Here is a 16,318-nt window from a genome sequence, read left to right as displayed (position 1 = left end):
CCAATCAGCGCTCTGCGTGGGCGGGGTTTGCTCTGTCTTTTTTTTTTTTCCTCAGTGGACTGCAGAGTTGGCTAACCCAAACCAGGAATCTGCAACCTTTTAACACTTAAAAGAGACGATCTGGAGGATTTTTGTCCGACAAAAACTCAACATATATATTTATATATACATAACAAAATAATTAAAACAAAACAAAAAAGTATTCTGGACTTTTTAAAATTACTATCATCTTAGTTTTTCTAAGGATGGGAGGTTAAAAAAGAGTCACATGTGGCTTCAGAGCCTCTGGTTTCAGGCCCCTGCCTTAAACTGTATTTAACATCACCATAATAACTATTTGTAACAGAAAAGTTTGAAAAATCTTTGCAGTTTTATCACAATTAATTTAATTTATGCGTTTGGCATTATTCAATCTTATTGTAAAATGTAATCTTTTTTCTATAAGGAATCTGACAGTCACTATTCTGTCTTTAAGTTGTTAAAAAATGAAAAGTTCCTGCAGCCTGAAAAATGTGTTTTTCATCCATCCTGTTTTTAAGCCTGGCTCATCTAGGAAACCGTTGTAGGGTGGGAACACTGACTGTATAGGGAGTCTCTTTTTCCTATAATTGAATGTGGAATTATGGGATAGCATGAAAAAGGGAAGTGAGTTGCTGCAGCAGCTGACAAACTTGTCTGCCAGAAAACAACTCAGTCTAAAGTATATGAAGTGGCTTGCCAACATTAATAGACTGGACAGCATTTTCCTCTTTTTATTTATAGGTCACTTTACTAGGAAGTGGGCCACAAATTGTGGACAATGAAATGCTTTCATCCCTCCTGACTGAGTTTGCATCATGAGACATATTCTTTTTAACCAATCCTGCTTTTATTAATTTTCTTCTAACTTTGAGTTTTTCTTGAGGCTAACACTATTCTTCTTGGACTAAAGGACCGAGGGCAAATTGAACACAGCACCATTCTACTGAGATTTTTTTTTAAATCACTTTATTGATTTTTGAACAAATAAAAACAGAATTCGTCTGTAGAAAATCAGATTTAGGATTCATAACAAATGATAAACCAGGTTACTACACCTGCACTTTTTGCACAAATATGTTAAATTTCATGGTATTTACAAAGCTTATGTGGTAGCATATCTCATAAACATTAATTTTACATTCTATGATTTTAACTCACAATTTAGAGAAAACACATTGGTGTCTGGCTTGCATTTCTCTAATCACCACGATAACAATGAATCCCTCCAGAGCTTCGTCTCCATGGTCACGGCTCACACATTACAAACACACAAAGGGGAGGCTTGAACGCATTTGCACATGCTCTAATGCCTGCCACTCTTAGACATCTGCACATGTTTTCTCTGAATGACCAACCAGCTGATACAATTTATTAACTCATGAATATTTTATGCTGCATTGGCTGCAGTGATTTTTTTTTTGCTTGTGTTGAAGTCTACTATGCTGGATTTAATAATAAAAAGACAAAAATAAATTAATAAAGATATGTAAAATCACTTGATTTAGATAATTTTCATTTTGATTTTATGCTCTATAGGTTTGAAATCTTTAGAGTGAAAACTTAATATTAAACAAACAACAGTCTACATATTTTGGTAGTCACAGAATTTTTTTAAATGATTCCAAACATTCAAAAATGCTGTTAGGTTTTTGCATTAAACATCACCACTGAATTTCGAGCCTTTTAGTCTGTGATCATTGGTGCAGTGTCTGATGTTGTCTCTGGCTCACAGTACACCTCCATCTCCTCCAGCTCCCTCTCCACCAGCTCCTCCCGACCTCTGAACCACGTCAGACTCTTGTCTCTCCACTTCCACCTCGTCTTTCCTGTGTCATCAGATGAGGGTGTCTGTCTTTTTTCCAACATGGTCTGGGTGTGTTCGCCTTTGTGCTCTGGACTGAGGTGATGTTCTCTGTCTGAAAGGTTTAGTCCATCTTCCATTCTTCCTGTTTTTGCATGGAGAAATGGGAATGTGCTGTTGGAGTCTGACCTCTCTATGTCTCTGAGTGTGGTTAGGTCCAGGTTGCTGTGGCAGACATGTGAGATTTTGGTATCTTTAACATTGGTTTTCTTGCTGAGTATGAAGTTGAATATTGCCGTCACCAAAAGCATCGACCCTGTAAATAAAATGCACCTTTTTAGGCTTTTTTTTTAATTAAAAATGCTAATTTACAACATGTTTATATTTTAAAATTCAACTAATCTGACATTTAAATGTGACATCAGTACAACAGCAAAGTTGTGAGTTGAAATTATATGAGTGTGGGTGGTTTTGTTTTACCTGGGATAATCGCATGCCATACTAACACAGGATGCAAGAAGCAGACCACTGACATGATAAAATAATAAAGAAATTTGTGAAAGCCTCCAACACGGGCCATTTTCTTCCACAATACAAACAACTGCCAGTCTGGAGGACAGCTGGGAAAATTAAGATATAAAAAGAAATTAATCAGAAAAGTCAATTAACAAATACGCCTCAAATTTCTTTCATATCAACAATGAAAATAAATAAAAGTAAGGAAATGATGGTGTTTAATTGTTAGGTTTCCTTGTTTGTCAAGGGATAGTGTTATAAATTGATATTTTTTTCTAGTTTTTAAACAACCTACTTTGAAAAATGATGGGAGCACAATCCCTACTAAAGTAAAGTAGCTATTACAGGCATTTTCCAATAAACTGGACATTTTCAACGCAGAAAAAACCCACAAGTTGGAATAATGTCCCTTATTTTAATAAAATGTATTAAATTTGTATTACACCTATGTCAAAATAGTAGTTTCAAAGCATTTTATGTTATTAAAATTTACAAAACATAGATTGTTAATTAATGTTATGATTAAATATGTACGGCCAGTTTACAAACAATTTTTCTTTATTAAATTATGACTTTAAAGTCGTAACTTTACGAGAAAAAAGTCACAACTGTTAAATTACGAGAATAAAATTGTACATTTACAAATTTAAATCACATGATTTTACTCTTTTTTTTCGGTGCCCCAAAATTCCAACGTAAAAATGCAAAAACAAATGACATTGTAGATTTTAACTAGAAATGCAATGATGATTAGCTCTCACAAATGTTTTTAAAAATTCTTTTGTAATTATATGAATAAATATTATATGTTTAGCATTTAAAAATGTATGCATATAATACTGTAAAGATTGGGGGCAGAAGAGAATAAGATTTTTCTTCTACAGACTCCTTTTTGGAGCATTTTATCATTTTCAGTTAATCATGTTTATTTAACTGTTTTGTGTTTGAAAATAAAATTATATCAATCAACTCAAACTTTGATTTCCCATGATGTTCAATGCTTTCATAGATCCCAGTCAGAAATTCCCAAATCAGCCATATTTGGCTAAAGAAGAATGTTTATTATTACAGACTCAAGGTCCATTTGCCACAATACACAGAAAACAAATAAAAGACTTAAGAATAATAATAAAAAGCATTTATGATAGTACAAGTATAAAAACATTAACATAAACTTAAAAAAGACTAAAACTATTGCCAACTAAAAAACTTTTTTAAAAGTTTAAAAAAGGCGACCATACCAAAACTTACAAATAGGGGACTGGTCTCTAAAAGTGTTGTACCCTACATTGGTAAGAGTTAAGATGATTATGTTATTTGAAGCATTAAGACCATAGATAAAATGTCTTAACAAAGCTTGGAGAGCATTGACTCTTGCACCAACAAATAAACTGCTTGCGCTGTTTTAATAAAATCTATAGGGCATCATTATAGGCTGCCTGGAGCCTCCCCATGCTGGATGCCCTATAGTTGGTCCACAAGTGGGCAGTGAAGTATGAACAATGAAGTATACGGTAGTATAAAATACTGTATGAATTTAGTTGCTTATATTTATTTTATATCTAATTAATTGTAAAAACTCTGGCATCCTGATGCTCACCCAAGTTTTCTGTCTCATTTTTACACATTTTAAAGCTGTGTACTCACAGAAGACACATGGACAGAAGGGCGTCCAGGTAGTAGGCCAGCTCAAACATCATCATGGCAACAGATGATGCTCTGACAGGGTCAAGAAGTAGAGCCAGAGGAAAGAAAATGTTATGAAGGGAAACAATTTTACACTAAAGGAAATACTCAATTTTTCATGGTATCGACTAAGATTTATTTTATGTGTGTGAGATAAGGTAAGTATTTGGCATTGGTTTTCTTTATATGAACTGACAGAATCAACATTCCTGCATATCTGGCCTCCTTGGAGAGATGTTTCCTGTGGCTCTGTGGGTGTTTTGTGACACAGAGATAACAGGGAGAGCAGGATGGGGGCTAGCTTCATTTCTGCCAAGTGTACCACCTTTCAAGTTCTTACATGTGTGTGTGTGTGTGTGTGTGTGTGTGTGTGTGGGTGATTATGCAAGCCAACATTTCTAGAAGACATCCCAAAATGTCTGGTCTCTGTGGTTAAATGTCAGCATTTTTTCCTCACATTGGGTGGGTGCAGGTCAGCCAAAAACCTTGATACTCACATTAGGTAGATGCCAAGGCTGTTGAATTCTCCCTTTTGCATCGTCTCCACTCCCACAGCACACAGCACTAAAATAAGAGGAAATATCTTTTTAGATGTAAATGATAAACTAAGTTTGTCCACCAGATGTCAGACTTAGGTTATTTTTTAAGATGAAGGTTTTAAAGTTGGGATGCTGAAGAATTTAGGACTTTAATAATGAGTAACAATCTAAAATGAGAATAATTGCTTGTGATAATTGCTTGTGTGGTGCTCTTGAATTTTTAATTTTCATTACACTTCAGTGTTTGTCATTAAATACAGCAAATAAGTAACATAAATATAAGTACCGGTATTCAAGTTACACTGTTTCTGTTCTGGAACCACTAACTTTAAACACAACTTTGATTATGTACATTTGAAACTAAATAAATACATTGAAGATATAACAATTTTGATGTGTACACATTTTTTTTCTTCATTTGAGCATTTTAGTTCAGTTTCAATGGAAGGTTACAGCACATAAAGAGGCATTTCACTACAATCCATGATCCCCAAAATACTTAGGCTTCTTTGGCTTTAGTCAGGGATTTGTTTACCCGCAAAATTAGGAACAAAAGTCAGAAATTGTGTTCAAAGACCCACTCCAGTTGTTTTCGATCTATTCTAAAATCGTTCCTAGTGGACTGTTAATTTTGATTTTGTTGTTTAGCCAAAATTTAAAAACCTGTGGTTTTCTAAGGACACACTTTCTGCAGAGCGGCAGTAAAGTGAGCTTTCCGTTTACATGCTCTCCCGCTAGCTTAAAGCCCCTCAATCTGACAATACTGGTGCAACAAAAATGGCGAGCAATATTGAAGCTATCCAGTCGTATAGTTTTGAGTCAGATTCTAGTTCAGACGAGCAAAGCAAAGATGTCCATGGATCATATTGTCTGCAAGTGAAATCATCAGAATGGAGCGGAGCAGGGAGCTAACCCTAACCCTAACCCAGCATATTTTCTACACCACAAATATGCTCTTTTGCCAACAGCAGTTTTTTAACTGCTCTGGAATCTCAACAATCCGAATATAAAAATACTCAGAAACGCAATTGTGAGCTTAATTTTCTTCACAAAAATGCCACGTGTTAAAAACCCCAAAAACCCTATTTTATTTGGAGTGGGCTTTTAAAGTTGACCAACCACAGATTAAATAAACAAATGTGGTCCTTTAATTAAAAAAAACCTAAAAGATCCCATGGAAGTTTGGAAGAAACAGAAAGCAGTGTATCAACTCAATAGCCATTAATTAAGGAGTCTGCAGAGTAGAATCTTTCCTACATTACCTGACTAAAAGATTTAAAATAATATATTTTAAAAATGCAGATGTTTAGATTTCACCGGCCAAAAACATGATTAACCATTCTTAAAAATTTCACCACCTTTGCAAAAGCTCAAAGAGAAAAAGGAAGGAAGTCCTCATCGTCAGGCAGTGAGCCTAAACACACTTCAGAATGTGCAATGGAAAACCTCCTGAGGTTCCAACTGAAGGCTTTGCCATAATCTCTACAGTCCTCTGACCCACAAGCCGTGAAATTCTGTAATCAGACTTTGGAAAAAAAGGATTCAGGTCAGTGGTTCAACTTGAGGGACCCTTGAACAAAAAAACAAACAAAAAGAAAGTTTATAAAAATATGTTGGTGTCTGAACACATGCAAAGTCATATTAAAATTAAAGTTACATTTTCCTTTTAGAATTTTTTTGGTAAGTGAACTTTTTACATGAGCATACATTTGCACAATGATTTTCCTTCCATCATATTATGAGTTGTCACTGGATATCCCCAAATTTAAGTGCTGGAAAAACATCTTTGGCTGTATTTACAGTGTTGGACTTGAAATGAAGGCTGATGTGACAGCTAGGTCCTTGAATTACAAAGAACTAAGTAGCCTATTTCGTGTGAGATAAGCACAGTCAGACTGAGATCACTGCTGAACATGTGGAAGCAATTTCTCTGGCCAGCTTACCAGAAATTTCGAGATGCAATCTGCACCGGAGGGAAATCGGGAGACCGTGGACCTCGGTTTTGGTTGTTTCAGGAGTGTTAGAGGAATTAACGCATCACAGATCTCAACTACTCATTAGCATATACTGTAGGTGCTCCCTGCATGCTTGTCTGTGCAGAATACACACAGAGGCTAATAGGTCAATCCAAACACTAAATGTGTGAACATCAGCCAGTCTTAGAGGGGCACACACACACACAGCTCATAAACCTGCATAAACACACTGGAAAACAATGTACACAGAGCTGTCACGGGTGTGAATGTGTTCAAGCTTGTTCACTCAGGCCCAATAACTCAGCTGGAAGCAGAGACTTTGTGCTGGTATGATGCGGGGCACATGTCTCTGAGTTAATGTTTGGCGTCTGCAGCTGTTTGAATTTAAGAATAAGGGCTCCCATATTTTTCTCTAACAACCAGGGAACAATTTCTCCCATGATGATTTAATGCACTGTGTGTAATCTACCACAGCACACCCGAGAAACAAAGGACAGCAACGACTGTATTATCACATTTTCATAGGTGCTGTAAATCGTCGTAGATATGTTCCTAAAAGTCAAATTTACAGTTGGTCAAAATCAGATTTTTTTACAACCACTCTTAACTTTTGGCCAACTGTTCAAGGTCGCAGTGTGTTAAAGAGAATAAAACCGCACTTTCTCAATGGGTCACCAACCTTTCACAAGGACATATGAAGAACAATGAGCATGCCCTGACATGAACAGTCAGTGCATGAGCGTTTTTGGAACTGGGAGGAAACCAGAATACCTGGAAGAAAACCCTGCATGCATCAAAGTAGTAAATGGGTAAGCTTTAACTCAAATTAGATATGTCTTAGTTGCAGAAATGCTTTCTACTGCACTGAAAACTATTTAAAATTTGCAAAGATGTCAAGCTTTTTTCAAGATTTAACATTTTACCAGGTTTTTACATTTTACCAACTTCTCTTTGCCCTACACTTTTGCAAGCTTTTCTCAATTTTAGCAAATTCGAGAACTTTTTGTTCCGTTAAGAGCTACGATCTAGAAATAATGACATTATTATAAAATGAGTCAAAATCATTTTGCTTTATAATCTTGACAATAGAAAAAAAAGATTTAGGGCTAAAAAAAACCCTCAGATTTCACTTTAATTTTTGGTTCAATTTTAAGAATGTTATTTTAATAAATGTTTGAAAGTTAATCTGTCAATATTTAGTGAACCATAGTTCAGATTTATCTAAGAATAAAATGTTGTTTTTTTAAAATTCTATTTATGCATTAAGACGGGAGAATAATTAGGTTAAATAAAAACTCAAAAAAATAAACAATTTGCTTTGAACAATCAAAAAATACTCATTACTGGGCTATATAACATTTAATTTTAAGTAACTGTATCTAACAGTTAGCTTTTTATGCTTATTTTTCCCTTTCTGAATGCTTGTGTGGAACTCCTTGTTTCTAGATTTTGATATCTTATCAGAGGTCTCGTTAAGTAAAATTTACTTGACAGATCCTACTATCTAGTCATTTTCTTTTTAAGATCAGTGTTCTCTTTTTTTTGCAGTGACAGCTACTATTTATTGATGATTTTGTTCATTATTCACAGCAAGTGCCACCAAACTTCACAGAGATACCAAACCAAAATACTTTAAGTAAACGTTTTATTCTTCAATTGCTTATTTATTGTCTTACCTGTTGCCGTACAAACCCCAAGGATCCTGCAAGTGAACTCCACCACATTCCACCAGACTCTCACTTTACTCCCCATGACCTCAAGTATTTTCTCAATTCACTATTTATACCAGGTCTGATGGAGTCAGAGTTTCCAAGGAGGCACTCCAAAGATTTAGTTGACCGCTGAATGAAAATAAAGCGAGAGTTATGAATTCCATCAGGGCCATAGTGTGGAGCTTCTGGATAAGTTTGGTTCACAAAGGTTTGTGACTCAGTGCTGCTATTCATTTAGTGACTGTTAATCACCCCCCCTCCCCAACCCTCAACACACAGTAGCACTTGCAGAAGGTTTAGCCCTCTACCCTTTTCGCCAAGGAGCTGTTCAGCTCAGGGCTGTTTGTTCCGTCAGTTGCATTCCTCATTAAAGTGAGTTAAAAATTTACTTTTAACATAAAGTTACCCCAAGCAGAAGGCATGTGCAGCTTTCCTTCTGTTTCATTCGGCGAGTCCGGTATATAAAATTTTTTTTGAAGCGTCACACAAACATTGTTTTTTGTATTTTTTACTGTTGGCTGCCCCATGTCTGCAATTTGTGTCAGTCTCCAGAGGTTTGGCAAATATTAAAAACAAACTCTAATTTCGATGCTGGGTCCTTTAAAGTAGCAATGATTTGGTACATGTTTGTAGTATCATATTCCACTAAATGTGGGACAAAATGTAACAAATCAAAGGCACCCTTTCTGTAACCATCGCATGAATTTAAGCCCTCATAAGCGGCTGTCGCAGATTTGCCTGTAGTGTTAGCTTGTTCAGACACAGCAGAAGCCTTTTAGACTCACAACATTCACAATGTGCACACACAAACACACAAAAACTCCTGAAAGGGGCTAAAGTAAGCTAACTAAATCTACTTAAAGTTTGAACAAAGATTCTTTTTGTGTTTACCCCAGTTACACTTGTTTTTGCCCACACATTTAGTGTAGTTGTGGCCTCTCCAGCATGAAATGTGTGAGTGTGTTCACACTGTAAGGCCAGAACCACTTTAAAGGGTCAATCTGGAAGCAGTAATTCATTGTACGTTGGTATCGGCCTCTACTGTATTTAGCCAGTGAAAACTTGACACAATAAACAAAAAAAGGGAAGCAATGGGCCAACAACAAAGTTAGGCTCTGAGCATGATGTCACTACATTCAATTTGAAGCAGTTTACGTGAGTTAATGGCTAAAGAGGCCATTTGGAAGCATTCCCAGTTTTGTGCTAGCAGCTGGACAAGTAAAAAAAGGGTGATTTGACTTTTCAAGAGAACCTGCTTGACATTATGGAGCTTTTCATGTAAGCAGTGGCATAACTTCAAGTTTGCGGTCAATCTGATGTTATCACTGTTGCAAAAGTCAAAGGTCGTGGATATGAAAGTCCAGCACTGTAGAAATTCCCTCTAATTATAATAGAAATCCCTAAAGTATTGATTAAAGTTCAAAAAGATATTTGTAGACAAAACTGCAGCAAAAGGATCAGGAGAAGGCAGCAAAGTGTTTGAGTGATTTGTGAAACGAACACAATGAGTCATACATTTTATTGTTAATTCATTTAATATTTGACCTGTTATACATTAAACGTAAAAGCTTCACTCAAACAGGAGTCAGAAACACAGAGTTACTCTTGTGCTTTTTCATCTTTGGCACAGGATTTGCTTTTGTTTATTCAGCTTATCAAAGCCAAATCGCTGAGCGTTGCCAAATTTGGGGGTGCTGACTCCAAAATGCACGCTAATAATACATGTTTATAAAGAAAAAGTTAGGCTTATCGTGTTTTCAGCAAGCCAAAGAAAACCCCAAAGGTCTAAATTGGACAAAAAGGCCATAGAAATTTAGTTTAAATGATATTACTAACAACTTATGTAACTATTCAGCAGGCAAGTAATATATGTTTTGTGCATTGTATCATTTAAAATTTGTCCTTACCCCTCAAAAAGTTTCAAAACATCTTAAAAAAAATTATCATTTAAAAATTTTACTCCTGTGCTCTGCAAATGTTAACATTTTCGTTGAATATTTCTTTAATTAGTCGTACAGGAGTTCCCAGTGCTTTTAATATGTCCAGAACCGTGTGAAAATTTGTTTTCCTTATTTAGAAAGTGATAAAAAAAGTGAGACGATGTTTTTGGAGGGGCAGGACGGGCAACAAGTTATGGTGCTGTTACAGATTACATCTTTGTGAACATCGAGTCTATTTTTTATCCACATTTTTATATTTAGTGTTTCCTATATTATTTCAATTTCATGTGAAAAGAAAATGTGTTTGATTTGTACATTTTCTTTAAATTCCATGTCTCTCTGATTTTTTGCAGCCCAGTGAGACATAACTGTGAAGAAAAACATTCATTTCCCAACACAGCAGGTTTGACCGCTGCAGATGACCTTCCCAGAGAGCAGATTGCTTATGCTTATATTATATCTTTAATGTTTAATTTCTGCCCCCCAAATGTTACTTAAAAGACTCCGAAAGCTTTCATTGCAAGTTTTTCTGCAATCATCAGAAAACGCCCGCGGGTGGAACAGTTAAAGTAATTGTGAGAAACTGCCATCCAGTGAGACAGTTAATCTCATGTTACTGAATAAAAACATTGAGTGTTTTCATTTGGTCGGTGTGGTTGTGCACCATCTCCTGTCAGATCACAGCGTCAGTTACCACCTGACCTAAGACTCTCCTCCCATTTGTCCACACGTCCTGCAACTCTATAATCACCTCCACATTGCGCCTCCTTATCTGGACTGTGCACTGCTCAAGTGAGTTTATGGATATGGGACAAAAGATGAACAATCCCCTACTCCTATTCAGTTGTTTTCAGGCCAGTGAGGGAGTCTGGTGCCTGTCAGAAACCCTGGAAAACATCTTGATCTTTATTATAGTAGCAGGTTATTACCCTGCCGCTTCTTTTGTTTTGGTTAGAGAGTGTCTTCAGCATCCTTTCCCCTCAAGCTGTAAAATCACAAAGTAAGAGATATGGGAAAATCTATATAAATTACATTTTCTTTTTTTTAATTATGACTTTTAAGCATTCCTGTAAATATTGGAAGTCTTAAACCACATCCATTCCTGCTTCTGTGAAGCCCAACACCACATTTAGAAATGTAGAGAGTCCCCTGGTGGTCGAAACCCACTAGTACATTCAAGCTTGGAAGCTGCTTTACTGTCAGTAACCAGCGGAACATTTCTGACAATGAACTGGGGAAAGTATTTTGTTTTTGTTTTCCTTTTTCACGGGGCATTAAGAATGTTTGCGAGAGGTCAGCTACAGAGATGAGGTACAAAAACAGAACATGTGTTTGTGATGCAGACAGAGAATAATTAAGGGGGTTTGGGAATCAAGCAGTGGATTGACATATTTTGTTTAAAGTAACATTTTAAATCTTTAATCTCTTTTAAAGTGGAAAAAAATAAAAATGGGAATTTGCTGCAATGAAGTCTTATCAAAAACCTTCTTATGGTCCTTTCAACTGCGAATAGAAAATAGAGTAAAAGTAAATAGTGTCTGATTCAGATAGAAACACACTTGGGAGAGATTATTAATCAAAAGTTTCAAAGATTCAAAGATTTATGGGTAATTTTTAGTTTATTTTTCTTAGCAATATTAAAATGAAGGACAACCATGTCTAGTGGGCGTCAAAGTGGACATGACTAAGCCAAATGCAAGTGAACCATAGTAAAACTTGCAGAAACCCGTGCAAATTGTTGAATAAACTAAATGCTTGATTGAAAAAAATCAAAGAGGAGAACCTAAACATACCAAAAGTAAAAAAGAGCAAAAACTGAAAAGACTGGAACTCAATGTTAAGCAGAAAGTAGAAAAAGGATGAAGAAAACAATTTACCAGTGATAATAAATGGAATTTGTCATATAAAAAGAAGCTGCAATGACGGGATCAGTAATTATGCTGCATCATGGCAGTTGGAGGAACGTCAGAAACAAAAACTAAATGGTTTACAAAACAAGATGACTTATAATCGAACAAATTAAACATTCAAACAACCAAAAGAACAAAATAAAAGAACTAAGATAAAGAAAACTCATGCATGCTCAAGGAAAACGTGCAAACTCGAAACAGGAAAGCTCCAGCCAGGGATCAAATCAGCATATTCTCGCAGAGAATTGCAGAGTTAACTTCTACACCACCATGCAAGCCAACATTTCAAATTAATTTAAATTACAAGAAGCCCCTCTTGCCCCACAGCCACGTGGAATAGTTTAATCTGATAATCTGCCACCAACCTAATCACCAATTTTATGCCGTGCACATTCCACTTCCTTATTGTCAGGATTTAAATGCACCCTGTGGGTGTCTGCTCTCCATTTTTGGACATCCGTAAAAAACAACTTTCTCCTTGATTTCTGTCTATGTCATCTGATAAGCACTCCAGGGACACCTTCTCAGATGTTTTAATATTATCATCGGTGCCTCGTGCAGGGGAGCAATTTCTTACACATTCCACAAAGACAAGGTTAAAGAATGTTGTATCAAGGAACGACCGCTCTCAGAACTAAGCATACACATGTGAGCGAACAGAAGATTCACACACTGATACTGTCTGGAGAAGAGAACACAGACCTTGGGTTCAGAAGAGATTTATTTTTATTGTTTCTGTGAGAAAATTATTTCTTTCTCAAATGAAGTCCCTCTGTGGTTTGTCTCTTAAAGACAAAGTATTTGCCCTTCAACCAAAAAAAAAAAAAATAAGCCCAAAAAGTTCCAAAAACACATGCTGGTAGTCTACTTTCTTTCCATATGGATCAGAACCCTGTGGTGCTGCAGATAGACCCATCAGCAATTGATATCAGAAAAATGAAAGTTGATTTTATGTGATATTTAAATATGAAAAGATTTAAAATAAGCCACAGCTTTCTTCTCTTCAAACCAACCATGAGTAATGTGAAAATGCATGAGGTGCTTCAGCATTTTATTGTAAACAAAAATACACATTTATGTAGCTGTCAGTCATTTTTATGAGGAAATCCAAAACTTTCGTTTGAAACTCTTCAGTCCTTTTTCATCTCTGTGTAAATACTCCAAGAAGGTCCCTTGAAGCACAAACAAAATCTTTCTATGAAGACTGACCAAGATTATTAACATTAGAAACAGATTTGGAAGTCTTGCAAAAAAGCGCAAAAACTGTTGATGCCAGGAATGGAATGACCACCTTATCCACTAGAAAGCTGCTGCATGGTCCCATGACCACAACTTCCCCACCAAACCCTCATAAAGTTATTTTTTTGTTTGCATATATTGCAAATTTTTGTAAGTATATCAGAGGATCTGCTGCATGGGATTATCTGGTGTGTATAGGGCCACAGAGGTAACCTGAACATTTGTTCTCCCATGACCGAGCCCTTATGGGGTCTGTTTGGAATTTAAGTAGAAAAACCACCTTCTTTATTGTGCATTTGGGAGCTTTAAAATACAGTAAAGGTTCACGTGCAGTATTTGTGTTACGAAATGAGAGATATGCAGCTAAATCACTCAGAAGAAAGTTATTTAATAGCACCATTATCAGTATTTTAAATCATTGTAGAAGTGGTTGCCCCCTCCAACACGGTTTTTTATTTTTTGTTTTTAAACTGAGAAGAAGCCATAGAAGGTTCCCACCAATAAAGTCATTTCTTAAATCAAGCACTTCAAGCATCAAGCATCAGACAGCATGAGCTATGTGCAGACTTTATCCCGTCACCATTCTCATTTAAAGCCCAGGAAATGTCAGAACGAGTCCATGATGGAAGAGATGAGGAATTTCAGTGCCCAGACACACACTCTGGAAACAGTTACTGTTCTTTTGCCTTTCCCTTTTCTTTTAAATTTGGTTCCTGGTTGATGTGCAAATCCTTATAAACCATGTTTGCTGTATGGATACGAATTTCCTCACAATGTAATTTAAAAAAGCAATTTCTTACATTTTCAACAATGTTAAATGTCCTGGTTTTCACTGTTGTATTTCTCACAATGAGAATGCATAAAGTAGGATTCCCATTTTATGTCTAGATTTCATTCCATAATGTCAAATCGCTTGATGTTATCCTGCAGTATAATGGCTTGCTTCACTCATAGATTTAAAGAGGTTGTTATTCCCATTTATATGTACCTGAAAAAATCCTATGCAGAGAAACACCAACCAGATTCAAGAACCTTTCCCGGAAAAGCTCATTATTGAAGAAAATAAAACATTGACATATATTAAAAAAGAAAAACTATACATTTTTGAACAACTTCAAAACACTAATTGCTTGAATACTGTTACTGATATATAGTGCAACACTCATGCCAGCTTATCTTACCCCTGCGTGTGAGTTTAGCATCCAAAACTGAATTCACTTGAACAGTTTTGGGAAGAATGAACAGATGGCAATTATTTTTTCGTGTATGTGTTTCAGGGGCCTTGGACGTTAACCAAGACAAAGTTTACTGTGCCTCACTCCACATTGGGTTTTTCATGAGTTCATGTTTGCAGAACGTCAAGATCGTAGATGATAAAATGAGTTTCGCTGAAAGAACCTGGAGCCTCAGAGTGTAGTTTGTCCTCATAGTAAAGCAGACGTCCCAGCAGTTCTCTACAGTCTTTTTGTTTTCATTCACTGGATGGTCAAGCTGGAGATCCAGGTTAAGAAAGGGAATCATGTCTTATTATCTGCTTGTTATAAACTCTGTCATAAGACATCATTTTCTGTTCTTCCTGCTCAAGAGAAATCTTGATCCTTACAAATCCTTTACACATGGCTATGTTTTAGGAGTCTGGGCATGGTGGTCATGGAGAGAACCATCCTTCAGCCTGGTTAAATGCTTCCATGTAACTGGGTTCTGCTAAATGCAGATGTTACTTAACAGCACTGATGAGATGAGGCCTCAATCAAGAACCGCTTTGAAAAAACAGACTTCTCCAAGTTTGCAAACGCATCAACTTCATATGGGTAGTGAAGAGACTGAATGTTTCACATGAATTCAAAATAAAGACTTTTGAGGTGCTAGAGTGTTCTCTGCAATCATCATGAGAACTGGTTGATTTTATAAATAGGTTAGTTAAAAATAAAAACAGTGTGGTTCATGGGTTGCAGTTCCATTTGATTATTTCATGGAAACCTGAATGCTGGCCAGCTTTTTTATTCCCAAAGCAAACATTGTGAAACACTGTAAAATAGACCGTTCACTGCAGCAATATTGGAATAGATAGATTTGATGACAGAAGCAAAGAGATTTTTTCTTGTCTGTCATCAACCACAGATGAAAACACAGCAAACCTTCTTTAGGTAGAACATACAAATGACTTTTAGTGATGAGTACATTTTGTGTAAAGATTTCCTATGTCACTTGTCATTCACTTTAACACCTTTAAGCAGAGGGTTAGGAAGGACATTAAAAAAAGTTTTAAGCCAGTCTGTGAATCTTATTTTACAATGGGCTATGACAATTAAACTTAATCTGATCTAATCATCTAAATCTAATGGTAGCAAAAAAAAGAACAAGTGAGTGTTAAAGATCCAATCTAATAATGTTTTGATCTTTTTTAAAAGAAGCATTCCCAGTGATCTTTTAATTGTAATTATTCTGTATTTTTGCCCAAATAAAAAAAAACGGTGTTGTTTTCTAGGACGTAGTTTCTGCAGAGCGTCAGGATTAATCCAAAATTCACCTCTGAGCTGTGGTGTGGAATAAGCCTACCCACACGCTCTCCGGCTGGCTGAATGGTCTTACTAAGAATCTGATTCTGATCACCAAGACATTCATTTATTCATCTTCTTAGGCATTTTGTCCCTTTCGGGGTCACGGGGCTGCCATCATGGCCAATCTTGGGCAAAGGTAGATAACATCCTGGACAGATCGCCAGTCTGTCGCAGATCACTAAGACATGTTTTCTCAAATTTTCAATGTGCTATTGATAAACTTTTTTAATAAGATTGTTTTTCTTGAAAGACAGAAAAAAACAAAACATTTTTTCTTTAAACAAGGCTCTTTTTACTTTCTTAAGATTTACTTTCTGCAGTGTGATGGTGTGCATCGATCTAGTTGTCTGCAAGTGGATGCATCAGAATGGAGCTGAGCAGGGAGCCCATTGTATTTTTTACATAACAAATACAATC

General features: G+C 36.1%; 1 protein-coding gene across 1 annotated transcript; it reads right to left on the bottom strand.

Moving 5' to 3' along the window:
• Nucleotides 1–977: 977 nt before the first annotated feature.
• tmem72 (transmembrane protein 72) lies at nt 978–8,485 on the bottom strand. The gene is made up of 5 exons (XM_011484497.3): nt 8,216–8,485; nt 4,522–4,588; nt 3,986–4,057; nt 2,303–2,442; nt 978–2,138 (listed from the first exon to the last, which is right to left on the bottom strand). Exons 1-5 carry the CDS (start codon nt 8,289–8,291, stop codon nt 1,705–1,707), a joined length of 789 nt encoding a protein of 262 aa, XP_011482799.1. The 5' UTR covers nt 8,292–8,485; the 3' UTR covers nt 978–1,704.
• Nucleotides 8,486–16,318: the final 7,833 nt, after the last annotated feature.

This window comes from Oryzias latipes, chromosome 15, assembly GCF_002234675.1.
Source record: "Oryzias latipes chromosome 15, ASM223467v1".
Classification (NCBI taxonomy): domain Eukaryota; kingdom Metazoa; phylum Chordata; class Actinopteri; order Beloniformes; family Adrianichthyidae; genus Oryzias; species Oryzias latipes.
The sequence above is the reverse complement of the archived record's forward strand: the minus strand, read 5'-3'. Positions and strand labels throughout refer to the sequence as shown.

What these genes read in the sequence shown, in the direction of transcription:
- tmem72 (XM_011484497.3), bottom strand. Translation starts at nt 8,291, where the DNA reads ATGGGGAGTAAAGTGAGAGTCTGGTGGAATGTGGTGGAGTTCACTTGC. An exon ending in AGCCTTGGCATCTACCTAAT is followed by an intron (nt 4,058 to 4,521) that starts GTGAGTATCAAG and finishes TGACCCTGTCAG; the next exon opens with AGCATCATCTGTTGCCATGA. An exon ending in ATGGCATGCGATTATCCCAG is followed by an intron (nt 2,139 to 2,302) that starts GTAAAACAAAAC and finishes TTTTATTTACAG; the next exon opens with GGTCGATGCTTTTGGTGACG.